General features: G+C 43.0%; 1 protein-coding gene across 1 annotated transcript in view; it reads left to right on the top strand.

Moving 5' to 3' along the window:
- SEMA5B (semaphorin 5B) overlaps nt 1-17,085 on the top strand; it is a gene marked incomplete at its 5' end in the record, with an annotated part of 133,026 nt that extends 115,941 nt beyond the window's left edge. Inside the window, one exon of the mRNA XM_080346504.1 lies at nt 15,625-17,085. Coding sequence (XP_080202630.1) covers nt 15,625-15,780 — 156 coding nt within the window. The 3' untranslated portion in view covers nt 15,781-17,085. The remainder of the gene's footprint in view (nt 1-15,624) is intronic.

Below are 17,085 nucleotides of genomic sequence, written 5' to 3'. Positions count from 1 at the left end.
AGAACTCGAAGTCATAGATTTTCAGAGTGGTGAATGAGGAAAAGAGATTTACAGATAGGGTAAAATCTGTTTATCAAGTGAAGCCCCTTTTCTCTATTTCTGTTGAACATTTCCTAATGTTTCTCTTCTCTATTGACCCTCCTTTCTTAAATCCTTGCCTGAAAATGTCTCATTCAGTATTAGAAATTTGTCACTCTGCAGTGTTCCCTTGAAGAATATAGCGTGCAGTAAGAGGAAGGCTCTGTGTGCTCTATGCTGTATAATTACTTACAGAACTTGTTATTAGCCAGCTTTATATTTAGGAATAACTGGCAGATATTTCTAAGGGTCAGGAGGGAGGTTTTAATGCCTTCAAGGAGCATGTGTGATTTTATTGTGATGCTACACAATTAACATTCAAATGATGAAGAAGTTAAAATTCACCTTCTGGAAAATGAGGGTTGGACTGAGCTTGGATATGGGCCCATCTGAATTTAAAATCTGTATGTATGAAAGAAAGTGAAAACACCTGAAATTCCAGATTCTAAACGCAAGTAGGTTTCTATTCAGCAATGCCGAGAAAACTGCCCCCAACATGTTTTAGGTAGAGAAAGCAAAAGAATCATTGTAGGGGGATGTGTTTGTGTGAGAAAGAGTTAATAAATCCATGATTAAGGAAGTACATGGTGTGTAGACTACTTTTCAGTAGCAGAAAATGGTATTACACAGTGACATGATGGTGGCAGAAGGCTGAGCATATGCACAAGTCTATTATTTTCCATTCTTTGATAATAATAAGCCTTCTGCAACCATCTTTAGTTTGTTTTCATCTTGAAATATCTCTGTTCTCCAACCAGCAGGTGAACACAGTAGAAAGTTTGGCAGTGTTACCTTCAAATGTACAGCACTGAATGCAAACTCATAAATCAAGGTGAATTTTATATGAAGGCAGGTTTTAATGAAGGCAGTGCTAGCTGATATGAGCCTTGTTGGACATTTCAGCACAGCAATGCAGTAATGCAGATGAGAGGTAAATATCATACATAATGGTGACCTATTGATCATTTAGCTGATGCTAACGTGCCTAGGCAATGTTTTGCACAAGAACGTTTTATTTTTCCTGGCTTCTTTTCCCTTCCTGTTTTGTTTTCTCAAGAATGCTGTGAGGTTTATTATTAGCTACTTCAGCCATGATGTCTTGAAAGATTTCATGCATATGCATTTACCACCAGCACATTGACTTTGATTAGTTATTCACAGATTGTAGGGGAGAGACCTTTTGGGTCACCTAATAAGCAGTTCATGTTTCATTAATTGGTTAAAGTTCATACAACACTCTGACAATATTGAAGACTGTGAGGAACAAGAGCATAATGAAATAAAAATTATCTGCTTTTCGCATTTTGTCATGATGGGTTACAGAACCACCTAGAGCCTTCCCAGTACTGCCACACCAATTAGTTAATAACTGGCTATCAAAGCAGAGAGGAGATCCTCTTTTTTAACATTTTGCTTTTGCTACTCAGTGACTTACTCGTGTGAGTTACTTATTAGTGTCATGCTGATGGAAAACCAGATGATCCTGCAGTAGAAGTGGGAGGATGTAGAGTCAAGGTTGAGCCCTTGTGAATTCGGAGCTCTTGGAACAGCCACACATGGAGAAAGGGTTTGGACTGAACTTCTTCCTATTGCTAAATCCTCTGCCAATAGAGAGAGCCAACATTTTATTCTACACAGGATTTGGACAGGCAAAGACATCTGCACATTGGTCTGAATCCAAAATCCAATGGCCTTTGGATCAGGCCAGATGGGATTAGTGAGAAATGTAAGTTTGCAAGATGGTTATAGTGATGATTCTGCAGATTTTCTTCTTGATTGTGCTGGATAGGACCTTCCTCTGCCCTTCCTTCCTTAAACACAGCTTTAGTCATGAGTCAAGCAGTCAAACTCTTTCTGTACTGATGCCTCAAATAAGCTGAGGAAGCACCTGAGCGTCGCATCTGCTCTGGGCGTCACCACTGCTCTCACAGAAGCTAAGGGCCAAACACTGAAGTTGTGCTCAAGCAAAACAGTCATTTATGTCAATAAGCAAATTTATTGTGGGGGAAGATGAGGTGACAGCTGAGTGAGATTGCAGGATATGGCAATGAAAGAGGGAAACTAAATACTTGATGTATAACCTGATAATAGAGGTTTCTAGGAGGACATCAGAACAACACACATCACCTTCAGTAGGACGGTGAATCCTGCACTTGCCCACAGTTATACAACAAATATAAATGCAGCTACCAGAAAATTGAGGGAATATTCAGTAGATCACTTGGGACTCTGTATAAATTAGTAACTACAATGAATATTTTTAAATAAAGTGAGAACAATGCTGTTGAGAATCAAAGAGCAGTTTAGAGCAGACACCACCTGCAAAGGACTCCGGACACTGTGATCCACACTTCATTACTAATCCCGAATAATTCATGGCAATAAAATACCGAAGTGGAAGGTTGTGAAACAGAAACCAATTCTGTCTTTGGAAGAAGAATCTTTCTGAATAAAACATCAGGCTGGGTGGTTGTTGCAGTTTTCAACACTGCAAAAAGAAATAAAGTTCAGGGTACAGGAAAGTGGATTTCTCTATGGATTTTAAATGTCTTTCTCTTGGTGATCGTCATTGTCATTGCTGCTGAAAATCACACCTTTCTTATAGCAGGGAGACAGCCAGGGGTTCAAGTTTGAATGAGCTTAAACTACTGTCAAGTGCCCGAGAGGAATGTTTGTCTAAGTCCTGAGAAGGTTTTTTTCTCTATGCCGTGGAAAACTTAGGGCTTCAGTGTTCTATTACTTAATCCGATATGTTGCTACTTCAACTAAAATTGGCTAACTCATTTATTTGTAGTGATCACAGCACATGCACTGATAGCACTGTGATAGAAGCTTTTTTCCTTTTCCTGGTGACCCTTTCACTGTGCATCCTTCAAGTCCCAGGAACTGTCTGTAAAGTTCAGACATAAGCCAACAGCTGATGATATCCAACATTGTCAATAAGATATCAACAGCCTCCCTTAAGTATTTGCTTTAGCTGCATGGTGTTTTAGAAAGAGATTTAGCTGATATAATCAGCTAGGAAAAATAAATATATAGATATATATAAATATAAATATAGTAAATCAGATTGAAACATAAATTCTGATCCCAGTGAATTCCATGTTTAACAAAGACTATTTCCCCTGAACAAAGTGGCATTTAAGAACATTAAGTGCTTGGATGGTAGAGTACATATTTATAGTACTTACCATTAGTATAGTATTATTTGAAAAAGAATAGTAGGGGCAGGAGGTTGTATAGGCACAGGAGCATTGTGCCTTTTCTTATATGATCCTGCAGTTTCAAATATCACTTCAGGGGACTCTCAATTTACATAATGCCTGCTAGGAAGGGAAAGCAAGAGAGCTTACTGATGGGGAAAAAAGGATTAAGTGGTGCATCTCAGTCAAAATCTCTTAGTGTCTTTTCTCTGCTTTATATCTTTGGGTTGAGCCGACTTGAGCAGTCAGGCATGCCTGGAGGTGTGGCTGGCCTAGGACAGTTGTGTCCATAGAGTGACGTATGTCCCTCAGATGTTTCCTCACCCTGTGGCAGCAGTGGCTCAGCAAGTTGCTGTGTGCAAGTCACAGATATCTCCCTCTCATCGATGCATTATTTAAGAGTAGGGGAAAGTGCCAATTCAGATCCGAATGCTCCCTCTGGGATGCTAAGCAGCTGCTGTCGACTGTCCCACAATGGGAATTGGTCCCTGCTCCATCTGCTCTTCATACAAACCCTTCATTACTTCACAGGGCTGTTGCTGCTCATCGCGGGGTGGGAATCTACATTATTCCTCCTTGTCACCATTGATTCCTCCTCCCCAACATTTTGCGAGGGTCCAGCTTTTGGGATGACTTTTTGTTTTCCTCTTTAACCTGTATTGAGTAGTTTTAACTGATACTAGGGGTAGATACTTCATATTCATCCTGTCACGTTTCTCTCTACTGACTCAGCCTTCTGTCTTCCTCCTTGTACAACCAGCTGTATCTCCTCTACAGCCAGGTCAGGGATATGGTCCATGCTTTCCCTTCTTCCAGGCTAGGCTAGTCATCATGGATGCTGACATTAGCCTTTCTGTGGGGTTGTATTACTGCAGCTGTGATAATCTGTGGATGCAGGCAAGAAAGGTTTATAGGCAGAAAAGTTTTGGTTTGGTTCAATTTCAATCAATGAGTATAGCTGGGAAAAGCAGGCAGGTTTTTGAACATGTGGGCTGCTATTTCAGACCTGAAGGCAGACAGATGTGTTCAAAAGTTTATCTGATTTTTCCAGATACACTAATTGATCTAATAATTGATGTTACCTTTTTCTTGCAATTTTTGCCATTCCTAATTTCTCTGAGGTTAAGATGTATCTGCCCTCACCCATCCACCTGTGCTGGAAGAGGGAGAATTGAATTAAGAACTACAGGAATGAGAATAACAAAATCACACTGCTCTGACTACTGTGTATTTACATGACTTCCCTCTACTGGTCAGAAGAGGAATATTACCAATATACCCTAGCCTCATTTGCCAGAAGTTAATGGTTCTCCCTTGGTCCAGGTGCTTGAAGTGGTTCTTCCTTCCATGTTTCTTCCAAGCTCTGGCTGGCAGTGTTATGTGCATTGGCCAAACTGGGAAATCCTCAGTGCTGCCAAGATGTGCAGGAGGAATTAATTTTGTGTTTGCAAAAGAGTTTATAGAGAGCCATGAACAGAGAGCTAAAGATAAAGGGAGAGGATAATATTCGACAAACAATAAATACCAAGAAACCTGTAGTCTTTGTGGTACACTTGGAGGGGAGCTGCCTCGCTATTCTTCTGGAGTAGCTTCACTAGCAAAGAATGGATTTTAAAGCAGAATTATGAAGAAAAGGAGCTGCATGCATACAAAATAAATATAGCTGTGTTGGTATTCAGAACTAGAGCTCAAAGTCTAGAACATTTTGGGGAGCTCTGAGAGGGGATAGCTGAAATACTTGAGCTGTTTTTCCTGAACCATGACTGCCCTGTCCTAAAGAGCAGCTGAGAGCTCAGGGCTGCCCAGGATGTTCTGGTTGCTGCCTCCACAACGCTGCATCCATCGCCACCTTCCCCTGGTGCTTCAGTGGTATGTGCACAACAGGTTTGGCATAGGATAGGCAGGAGTAGCTCTGCCTGCATTTCCCTATCGCTGGGGGAATCCTTGTTAAATCAGCTCTAACATCATCCTGAGATGTGGCACAAAGCATGTGAATAAAGGAAAGAACTGAAAATCTGCGAATGAAGGAATCTGGATGGACTGTATCCCAGAGTCTGTGAGAACCTGTTAATGAACAACTCTAATTACCTTTATAAGTATCATGGATCTTGGGCAAACCCCCGGTGCCATGCAATGCAAAGGTAACACAAGAGTGTTTATAAGAAAGCAGGCCAAATTTCCTCCTAGCTAATAGAGTCACTGTTAAGCTACTGAGGTCTAGTGCACTAAAGTCACACAAGTAGCTCCAGTAAGTCTGGGTGGGAAAAACCAGTTGGATTTGGGGATCTGACAAAACATCTGTAAGCATACAGGCCCACAATCGATAAAGTATGCCTGGACCTTCCCCATTCAACAGAGCATATCAATGGGGTGTTAAATCCCGCTTGGTCTGTAAAATTTGGCAGAGTCGGGGCCATACCAGAGAGTGAAGCCAGAAGAAACAAATGGGATTAACTTGACTATACTTTCAGTTATAGCAATGGAAACTCATTGAAACAAATCTCTGTCAGTGTTAATATGCAAGGCAAGGCTGAATTAATATTTGAGAGGCAACATATCACATACCCTGATGAAATGAAAGGTGGCTGGGCTGAACTGACAGCTGAGCTGGGACCTAATGCTGAGCAGGAAGAAATCAAACCACCTTTTTTCATAGACTTTCAGCTTTAGAAAACATAGACTTTCAGCACGAGACGGAGCTGCATAAGGGCAGATTCTCAGCTAGTTAAAAACATAGCTACACTGGTCCATACACCTAAAGAGAAGAGGATGGTATGGGTGTCTTAAATAATCTTGTGATGTGTACATAGAAATTGGCTTGGACAGGAATGCTGCTGTAGAGATTGAAATCTGGGTAATGGACTGTGAACATTGGGCAATCGTTAATGGGAACATACAGGGCTATAGGGAGGAGTTGTTTGGGGCACTGCAAGCAGTAATGCAAGGTTTGGCTTTATTTAATATCTTCATTATGAGCCTGGAAAGGGTGCAGTCAGTGTGTTTAATTAAACTGGCAGAAGATATTAAATTGGGAGGTGTGTCAGAAAAAAACAGCCACTGGTATAGAAATAATGGAAAATGACCTGAGGAGGTTATAAATGTAGAGTGGAAATAACAAGGTGAGATGCAGCATGTGGAGAAAACAAAGCAATCTTGAGGAAAATAATCAAAAAGCAGCTATTTAGAGGGTGGGAGATATTTGGAAAGCAATAAGACTATAAGAGACTGAGCGGAGTTAGCAGATGGTAAATTAAGCCCAGTTTTTACTTTTATTTCTATTTTACCTACTTTTTTTTTTTCCCCTTTTTTTTTTTTGCACTACTGCAGTTACACCTTTCCAATTCTCAGTCTCAGTGTAGCGCTGTGGGCTGGCACCAGGCCGCATGACTTGGGTAGGCAGTTCACCAGGATAAGCAGCTCTGAGACCACCTGAAAATTTGGGGCTGGTTGCTCAGACATAACTGCAATGAGGCACTGAGCACTGCCTGCCCCAGGCAGACCTACAGCTGGTCACTGGGGTCTACTAGTTACCATCAGATGAAGCCCAGTGTAGCCCAGTTCCTCCAGATGATGATGATCATCAGCAAGTTTGTTGATGATACCGAACTGGGAGGAAGGGCTGGCACACCAGAGGCTGTGCTGCCATTCAGCGAGACCTGGACAGGTCAGAGGACTGGGCAGAGAAGAACCTGATGAAGTTCAACAAGGGCAAGTGTAGGGTCCTGCACCTGGGGAGGAATAACCCCAGGCACCAGTACAGGTGAGGGGCAGACCTGCTGGAAAGCAGCACTGCAGAGAAGAACTTGGGTGTTCTGGTCGACCGACTATGAGTCAACAATATGTCCTATGGCAAATTAGGCCAACAGTACCTGGGGTGCATTGAGTGTGACCAGCAGGTCGAGGGAGGTTCTCCTCCCCCTCTACTCTGCCCTGGTGAGGCTGCATCTGGAGTACTGCATCCAGTTCTGGGCTCCCCACTTTAAGAAGGATACGGATTTACTGGAGGGAGCCCAGCAGAGAGCTACAAATATGATTAGGGACCTAGAGCACCTTTCTTATGACGAGAGACTGAGAGAGCAGGGTCTGTTCAGCCTGGAGAAGGCTGAGGTGCGTTCTCATCCATGTTTATAAATATCTCAAGGGTGGGTGTAAACAGGATGTAAACCAGACTCCTTTCAGTGGTGCCCAACAATAGGATGAGAGGCAATGGGCACAGACTGAAGCACAGGAGGTTCCATCTGAATGTGAGGAAAAACTTTACTTTGAGGGTTCCAGAGCCCTGGAACAGGCTGCCCAGAGAGGCTGTGGAGTCTCCTTCTCTGGAGACATTCAAAACTCACCTGGACACATTCCTGTGCGATCTGCTCTGGTGAACCTGCTTCAGCAGGTGGGTTGGACTAGATGATCTCCAGAGGTCCCTTCCAACCACAACCACTCTGTGATTCTGTGATCTGCACCCCGTGTGAACTATCAGTTTTAGAAGGTAGTGATTCCCCCTCTGGTGAGTTAGTCTGAGTACTAGAGCATGCAGGAGGGCAGATGCTGTAGCTCAACTGATTAGTCTCTGTGTAGTAACGCTGTTGTATATGTGAGGGACCCAGGAAGGGCACACACCAAGGCACAGTGATGCAGCAAGGAGACAGTTTGCACCTTCCCACGCAGCTGAGATCATGTCTGCTCTGTCCTGTGCACCAGCTATATTGGGAAGCAGCTTGGGGCAGCCCTGAATTCCCCTTTTGTGTCTGGACACCACGTCATGGGTGTTGCCAACACTAAATTACTGGCAAGGCAGGGATAAATAGCAAGCTTTAGGCTAGACACCTGCATTTGCCAGGGGGAAGATTTCCATCAACCCCCTTGGACTTTAGTTTCCAGTTCAGAAAAATACTTAAACCTGGATTTAGCTCTAAGCAGGGACTCATTTCAGTTTGCCTTACTATTACATACAGTTTGTCATCTTACTCATGTGCTTAAAGTCAGAGATGTGCCAAAGCATCTTCCTGACAATGGTCCTTTATGTTGCCAACTCTGAAGGTTTTTATAATTTTAAAATGACAGTAATATAACCTCACTCCTTCCCAAGTAAAAGGATAAAATAGCAGTTTTCAAACAGCTATAGAAAACTGTAGCTATTCATTTTCTTATAATTCAATATTAGTTCCATTGTCAACCTGAGCACATCTACAGATGCTGCCATCATTTGGGGGTTGTTTAATTTATTCACCAACAACAGTGAACAAAGCATTTCCAGTCTAAAAATATGGTAAGCTTCCATCCAAAAAGAACATGCAATCATAAGTTCAGTGTCCCAGTGGGATTTTTTTGTATCTCTTTTTGAGATTAAAAGCCTTCTTATATAGAAAATAGGTTCCTCATCTGTACATCTGCACTTCACTGTAAATCCTGCAAACAGCCTTATTGAATTCATCAGAAAAAACTCAATACATAAACCCGGGCAGCTGCTACTTTGACTTCAGTGTAGGCAGAGCTCAAGAGATTGTGCAAAAACATCAGGTGAGATGGTTTGTTTTGTGTAAGACACTACACACGTTTTTAAGAGAGATCAGAAAGAAGAATCATTAAAGTCTTAAAAATCACTCTTAGCTTGCAGTAAATACGTGGGCCTCATAAGGTCTTTCTGGCAACTTTCCTTCTTTCCAGGGTCATTTGTAACACACAGCTCGAGAGGCACAGCGGTGTCGTGGCATCCAGTTGATGGGAAGAAAGGGAGCATGTGGGTGGGCCAGACGTCATCTATTTTCTTGGTGTCAATTATTGCCAAAAGAGGTTATTTTAGTTGTATGGTTTATTTTGTTGAAATGTAATTATTATGCTAATTATTTCCAAATACACTGGTTAACTATAATTCTGAGGTGTCTGCCTTGGTAATTCCAGAGATGTACAAACTGTGGGAAATGTTTCAGAATATTAATATATTTCCACAACACTAAGTCATTTGGCTAATGTTCCTAGAACACAAAAAGCAGCATCCTTTAGCAAGAAGGCATGGCTAGCTCCATAAAACAGCTGATCTGCATCGAAAAGGCATTTTGCTCAATCTGATTTCACTGCAAGAAGCAAACAACTTAAAAGGAGCACAAAAGAACCTAAATGTTGGCTCTTGGCTTCATTACATCATTGCACAACTCCCTTATCCTTCTCTTTTCCTGGGGGATGCAGGCCATCCCTCTGTTGCTGCAGGAAATCTGTCGGATGCTTTTCCAAGGAAAACTGGGAAGGCTCCCTCGGTTCTTTTTGGCTCATTGTGTGACTGAGTTCAGTGGGAATGTTGTCTCTGATTTCTGCAGAGGCAGGATGCACATGGGCTTCATTTGCATCTTTCTAAGAGGAATGGGTTGACTACAAATTGCTGTCTGCTACCTGGACCCTGATTTTAGACCATCACCTGTGTCTGTAGTGGGTGACCCAGGTTAGCAGTGACTGGAGTTGTTACCCTTGGTGCCTTAGTGCCTGTGCTCACTTTGTGACTAAAGGAAGAGTCTTCTTTGTAGTACGCTGATACTTTCAGCATAACAAACAAACTTGCAGGATGGAAACTGCCAACCATGCAGTCAGTGCTGGCACAGGTGACATGTCTGATGAGTCATGCCCCTTGGAGAGGTGCAGACTGCATCACTCAGCCTCCTCAGAGGTTAAATAACTTATCTGTAAATGCTACACAGAGTGATTTGAAGTTGCCCAGGAAGGTCACTCAACTTTTTATTTCTTCTTTTTACCTTTTTAAAGAGGAAAGTGTCGTGAGTGGGAGGTGGAAGAACTGAAATAACCCTTGTCAATGGGGAAATAATAGAGAAACTGTGAGATTGGGAGAAATTGTCCTTGCTGGGTTCACGGGGACTGTGGTGTTGCTTAGTTGGTAAAGTTTAACCTACAAAACTCTTGGGAAACTTGCTGACTGTTCCCCCACACCTTCCCCAAAATAGAAAAGAAAATCTGCAGCTCAAAGAGAATGCTGAGCTCCAGAAAGCTCAGTGTTTCCTGCATGAGAAGATTCAGGAAATCTTGTTATTGCAAGTCACCCTGTGGGAATTAACTTATAGCCCTTAGTTTGGTATTAGTTGTACGTGTATCAGATGGTTTAGAAGCATCCTTTTCACTTTATCTTCTCAAACACTATATGGAATTCCTTCTAATTGGGAAAGGGGGGAAATTCATCCCCTTTTAAGATCAAGTTTTGACATTTTCGTGATTGTTTATTGAAAACTGAAACATTTAATCTGTTTGTGTGTGTAAGAAATGTTTATACAGCTTGTGCATGCAGTTATAGGATGGGAGTAGTACTGAAAGTCCTGTACTGTTATGCATGAAGATGTTTGGATACATCTGGGAGAATGTAAGCAAGTAGGTCAGTGGATTATGACTTAATGATTTGGAGCACAGGCAGAATTTGGGGGAGTAGTGGCAAGACATTGCTGGAGAGAAAGTAACAAATGGAAAATCTGAATGATGACTTAGGCTAAAAATATCAATGGAGAAAGCCAAACAAAATTAAATGTATGCATACGGCACAATGCAGTCATGTTTAACACATCCGACACTTGGCTCTACCTTGGGAGAAACAGCCTGAGAATGAATGCCAGTATTTTGCCTCTGGTACGAAGGCAAAGCAGTGCACAAGGGAGGATATCTGTAAACTTTCCCCTCGGACTCTTCCAGTTCTGACTAATTGCTAATACAATAGCAAGAGTGATAACAATTTGTTTATACATGTCTGTAAATAATGAAATACTAAGGATTCTGTTGTGCTTGGCATAGACATGCAATGCACTGGCAACAAGATTGGACCTTTTGATTAGCTGACAGATCACACGTAATGGAGAAAGTTGCTGGTGTTTTACATTCTCTTAAAACCTTAGTCCATCTGAAAACATCCCTGCTTGACAAAACAGAGTTCTCAGGGAATGTTTTAAAATATATTAGTCATATGCCAACACAACATAATAAAGGGTCTTTTAAAGAAAGCAATTAACGTTATGCCTGCTTTTGAGTGATGCACTTGGTTGTATGCTGGTGGCTTACCTTCTGCTAACAGGTTCTTGAACTGAGGTTAGTGGTGAACTGACCAGAAGAAACAAATTATATCAAATATACCAGAGTGGCATGGCTCATATTGGAAGGGAAAAAGCAGGTGAAAGTATTTGCTTGATGCATGTTGAGTTTCTAGTTATTAGTTGAATGAAGCATTTTTTCTAAGCACATCTCACAGGTTTTCCTATTGGCTCAGGGTCTGGCTTCACTTTTTATGGGGAATATTATCCTTGCACAAGTACCAGAGGTTTCTATTTTCTCAAGGCCCAAACTGAGGGCCTGACATACATTTCCCTCAGTGTTTGTAATGCATCGTGTGTGTGGCACAGGGATTTTGCACCAAGTGGTGCTTCAGGAGTAGAAGTCAATTGGGCTTTTGGTCTTTTCTGATCCAGCTTACTGAGCAACCAGTCCTAAGAGGCTGTAGCTGCAGGCAGGGGGAGGCATTAGTGTTTGATATGGGAGGAAGCAGACAACGAGAAGGGGAAAATACAGGCTGAGTATCAGGAAAGTCATCTTCAGTAAGGTCTGGTGAGTGCCCTGATGACCGGTGTGTCTCCATGAAAGGTGAAGGATGGTGGTGCAGAAGGGCTGAGGCAGCAAAGGCAAGTCTTTCTTCCTTCTCTGAAACCTCTGGTGAGGACAGCCTGGTCTCCAGTGCTCACTGTGCTGCTTTAGTCAGCTTAGTTCCTGCAGACACAGATAAGTCCCTGTAAAAGCACCAAAGGATTGTCCCTTCTAAGAGCACTTATTGGGCATTGTCTTCAGCAAGCACTTCCTGGCCACTGTAGTAGTGGGGACTTGGCTCAGCGGTGGCTGAGGTGAAGAGGCACTTGTAGGAGTTGGGCTGTGAGCAATGATCTGGTCCGTGTTAGGTTTTGTGATCAGCTGTAGTTGTGTGGTGGTGATGTCTCTTGGTCTTTCCCGTTGGGACTGGTAAATATTGGTGGGAGTGGCTATGGGCACAGCAGACTTTTTTCAACCCCACAATAACTCCAGTGAGTTCAAGTCATTGGGAGGCTCTGACCTGGATGGCACAACCCATATAGCGTTGGGGGAATATCTTCCAAAGGCAAGGTCATTGGCCATGTCTATACTGTCACAGTGAAGAATTGTGAGACAAAAGCAAGTTTTAAAGTGCTGTGTAAAACGGCACAGGAGCCCACTCAGAGAGATGCACCTGAGTACTTCTCCTGCAGTGCATGCAGGGGTATGTATGTGTACATCTCTAAAATTCACTGCTGACCGATTTCCTTTTGTCGAAATAGCGACCAGTTTCTAGTGCCAAGGAACCTAATAATGTATTTATTAAAACAAGACAGCCAATAAGTTTGTGTGGGGAAACGTTAAGGCAGTGCACATTGATCACACTGATTTAGGACTGTACTGCCATTGCAGTGTTTCTGGAGACAAATTCTTTGCAGCTAATTGTATTATAAATTCCACTAAATGATTTTCGTAAGGTATTTCCCTAAGATATAAGCCCTTCATTGGAAATAGAACCAAAAAGAGCAGAGGAGCAGTTGTGAGGGTGTTTTTTCCTAATTAAATGTTATATGCAAGAGAGAAAAAAATGCAAAACATGTAAATTAAATGCTACGTCTGCTGTAAGGAACTAGTTTTAAACACTGGGACATGTTGAAATTCATAGAGATTTTCCAACTAGAATCCAAAAAGTAGAGTTCTGAGGTCTTTGTCCTCAGATCAAGATGGTCCTGAGCCATCCCAGGCCAGGATTTTGATGTCACAAATTTCAGAGGGGCTAATGCTGGCACGTCATGAATCTTAATTGTCCCCAAAAGTGACCAGAGCCTGGATGGTGGGCCACTTTCAAGAAAGCCTAGGGAGTACAGCAATGGGGATCAGCCTCATCCTCCTGCTGTGGTGGAGCGTGACTGTGGGGTACAGGGTAACAGTGCTGGCAGTGGGTGTCCTCAGCTGGAGACACCGGTGGGAAACTGTAGTCATCATGTACAGCCGGTGTGAACACCTGTGGTGTTTGCCAGAGAGCAGTTCCCCCAAATACTCAGCAGTAGTACTTAGCAAAGTGCATTTTTACAGGGAATCTCAATCGTTTCTATCAAGTTGGATCAGAAGACACTGAAGCAGAGAGCAGTTAATTGGATTTCCCAAGGAAGCAGAGCAAGCAGCGGAGGACTGAGCCTGGCCTCCTTGTGTCCCAGCTCCAGCACAAAGCAGAAGTCTGCTGCCCACACTATTTTAACATTTCTTTGGGTGACTGGAAGCAAAGCATGCCATTGCTTTTCTTCCTTCCATAGTGAAGGGCACAAAGCCTCATTCCTTGGAAATGTTTGTCCCTTTGAGTGTGCCTATACAAATTGTCTCCTTGGTTCCTACAAGTAACGTGCTGTGAGCTCATTTTAGAGGGTCGAGGCAGGGAAAGATCACAGATCAAGAGGACGCTGAGCCTCCTCCTGTTTTCATCTATGAGATGTTTCAGGTAGTGCTCATTTCCAGAGAAGTTATTTGGTAGTTCAGCAATTGGGAAGTTTCTTTGCCAGGATGCTTTTGCCATAGGAAAGCCTTTCCTCCTAATTTCCTGTATGAAACTGGGAGCTGCAGCTCCCAGGGTAGCTCTAGCTGTGAGCCAGCTATCAGATTAGAAGAAAGCATTTTCTTCCTCCTCCTCTCCCCCTCCCCAGGCAGTCAAATTACTCAGTTACAAAGAAGTTGTAGCTTTGATCCTTTCAGTGGTCACAGCTGGGATGTGGCTGAGCCCTGTCTGTCCCGTGGGCACAGGGTAAGACCCCGCTCACCCAACTGTAGCCTCCTGAAAGTTGGGCACCCACTGTCAGTGGGTCATCCTGCCACTGCTGGGACTCAGGGGGTCGAGGGGTTCCCCCAGGAGGCAATTTTAATCTACACCTGCCTTCTTGCAGGAAGGGGGCTTCTCCCTGGCTTGCCAGTGGAGCCCCAATACCTGAAGTTTAGGTGGCTGAAGTTAGATGGGTTGAGTAAGGCTAATGGAGCTGGGCATTTAATGGGCTTGAGCATTAGTTCAGTAATTTTCATCTCGCCTTGAGCTGGTTGGGTATGATCCGTTTGTCTCAAAGGGAAGTTGAGGTAAAGTGGTTCCCCAGGAGCATCGGGTTGTGGCAGAACAACTGTTAGGTCCCAGGACTAGTTGCCTCACTAGACCTCTCCATGTCTCTGCTCCAGAGAGGAGAGATGCTCATGCTGTCACTAAAGATGCTGTGCCCTGATCATGAGGGTGCTGCAGTAAACACACCTGGTGTTGACTCCCAAATCAAAGGAGTGAGTTCCGTGCATGACAACCATTAAAGGTGCACCTAGGAGCAACATAGGCCAGGAATGTGTATAAGAAATGTAAGCCAGGGGTTAACTGAAAAAACTGTAATAGAAGTTCCTCAGCCAAATTCGTAGAAATTAGATGACTATAAAGATGAAGGAGAAAGTTCTATAAAATTATTGCATCATCCCCACCCCTGAATTTCATACTTGTGCATAGGAGATGGCTGGCATAGCAGTGGGCTTTAATCAGGGGGGAGGGGGACATCTGCTTGCTGGTGGGAAGAGTAACAGTAATTCTTGCAAAAAGCAAAGAATGGGGGGAAGAGGGGAGGGAGAAAAGCCTCATCTCTAAATTTTTATGGTAAAAGGGGCATTTGTGGTTCTCATTTTTTGTGTTGTTGTTGGCAACAATTGTTACGTGGTTGTTAAATATTTTTTTTTTAAGTCATTTTAGTTTTTCCAAAAGTGACCATGATTTGTTACTTACGCTGTAGCTTACAGAAGTGACACACTTAATATCGGGGGGTCCAAACCTGGATATCTACCAATGGAGATGGAGATCAGGTAAATGCACACCTGCTCTTCCAAAGAGAAAAAGCTGCCCTTTGGCATCTGGTTTGAGAGGGAGCTGCAGGCCATAACATGAGCATTTTGGGCCAGATTAGATTAAGCGTTGCCATTAATCACCAGTTTTCCTGTAGGCCCAGCATGGTTTCACGTGACAATGACAATCAGACAACATGCCATCTACCAGGAGACTCTGTGTCTCTGGAGAAGGCTCTGGCTTCTGGCCCTAGCAGTAGCTGAGTACAGGTCCACCGAAGGAGACCTGTCAGGAGCTGTGGTCCCTGCAGACCAGCCCGTAGTGTGTCCGATGGACCGTCTTCCTCTCCCAGCCGGAGGGAAGGCGGTGGTGGCTGCAACAGAGACCATGATGGAGAAGGCAGGTGAGAGGGAGGTAGAAAGGAGTAATTGTGTGGCACCATTGCCATGCCTGTCATCTTCCTCTTCTCTCTTACAGACACTTAACAAGAACAATTTGATCCCAGATGACAGGACCAACTTCTACCCGTTGCAGCAAACCAATGTGTACACGACAACCTATTATCCAAGTACACTGAATAAATATGACTACAGGCCTGAGGCCTCCCCTGGAAGGACCTTTACCAACAGCTGATGATGGACAGCTCCTAAGGACTGGATCACTTCCTATATGATTTTTTTTTTTAATTGATTTTATGGACCAAATACTGGCCCAGCTTCTAGATGTAAATATTGTACAGTAGGGTCTTTTTTTTTTTTTTCCTTTGGTTAATTGTATTTCTCGTAAATAGCACATCTCCTTACAAGGACAAAAATGCATATGGACCATTCTGCAGAGCTTTTGTGGATATTTGGCTGGAGATGGCTCTTACTACTGCAACTGTTTATGGCTGGAAGATCAGCATTGCTGTCCAAGGCCGACATTGTCAAGGAGGTGGCTTTGTGCTGGGCTCGGCGGCCACCATGCAGCAGCACATGACACACGGGTGCACTCTGAGCAAGACAAGAGGTGGCCTCCTGGGACAGGGGTGCCTGTCTGGTGAGGAGCATCCTTCCTGAGACAGGGTAGCAATGGTGCACTGGACGACACGCAGCTCATGGGACAGGCCAAGCGGGACTCCATCGTGCCAACAACTTGAAGAATGTTTTCCTTTTATTTTTCTTTTCCTTTTTTAATTTTTTGAATTTTTTTTATGTTTCTTATAAAGAAAAAAAAAACTTTCTAGGGCAGTGTTCCCTGTATCTTCAACAGAATCTTTTTTGTATTACAGGAAATACTCTCCACAGCCTTCTTTGGCAATATGCAGTTCAGCTGATGAGAAACAACACACAAACAAAGTGCATTACCCAAAGAAGCTTTCCAGAATGTTTCCAGTCTTAATTAAAAGAAAATGATACAGGCAGTGAGACACTGAGAAAAGTAAACGTTGGAATAACATCGGAGACATGAACTTGGAGTGCCTAACAAACAAAGATGTTTATATCACTGGAAAAAAAGATGTGATGATTGCCGCACAAGAGCCATGGGCTTTTTTTTTCTTACTTTCTTGCTTTTTATTTTTCCTGAGAGAGTGTTAACTCTTTTTTTTCTAGCTTTGATCCTGATGGTGTCTGCCAGGAAAGGCAACTTTAGAGGCCGTGCTCTTCTTGTGGGAAATCACCATGCTTTGGGCTAAGTTTCCTTCTTGTTTTATTGTTGGTTTTTAGTTCATTTACTTTCAAAGAATGAACAATTCTGACTTTGCAGGGAGAGGGTATTTTTGTAAGGAATGTTTGCATAGTCTGACATGACCCAGAAAATCTGCTACACATTCTTATAGTGTCTTCCAGTCAGTATTCTATGAAATAGTAACACAGCTAAGTAATGTGCATTGTTTGCCAATTTTTTTTTTAATTTTTCTGAACAAAAAAACCCCACCAAACAAATGCTGCTGCAGCT

This window comes from Nesoenas mayeri (assembly GCF_963082525.1).
Source record: "Nesoenas mayeri genome assembly, chromosome: 6".
NCBI classification, from domain to species: domain Eukaryota; kingdom Metazoa; phylum Chordata; class Aves; order Columbiformes; family Columbidae; genus Nesoenas; species Nesoenas mayeri.
This window is presented reverse-complemented; position numbering and strand designations above follow the sequence as displayed.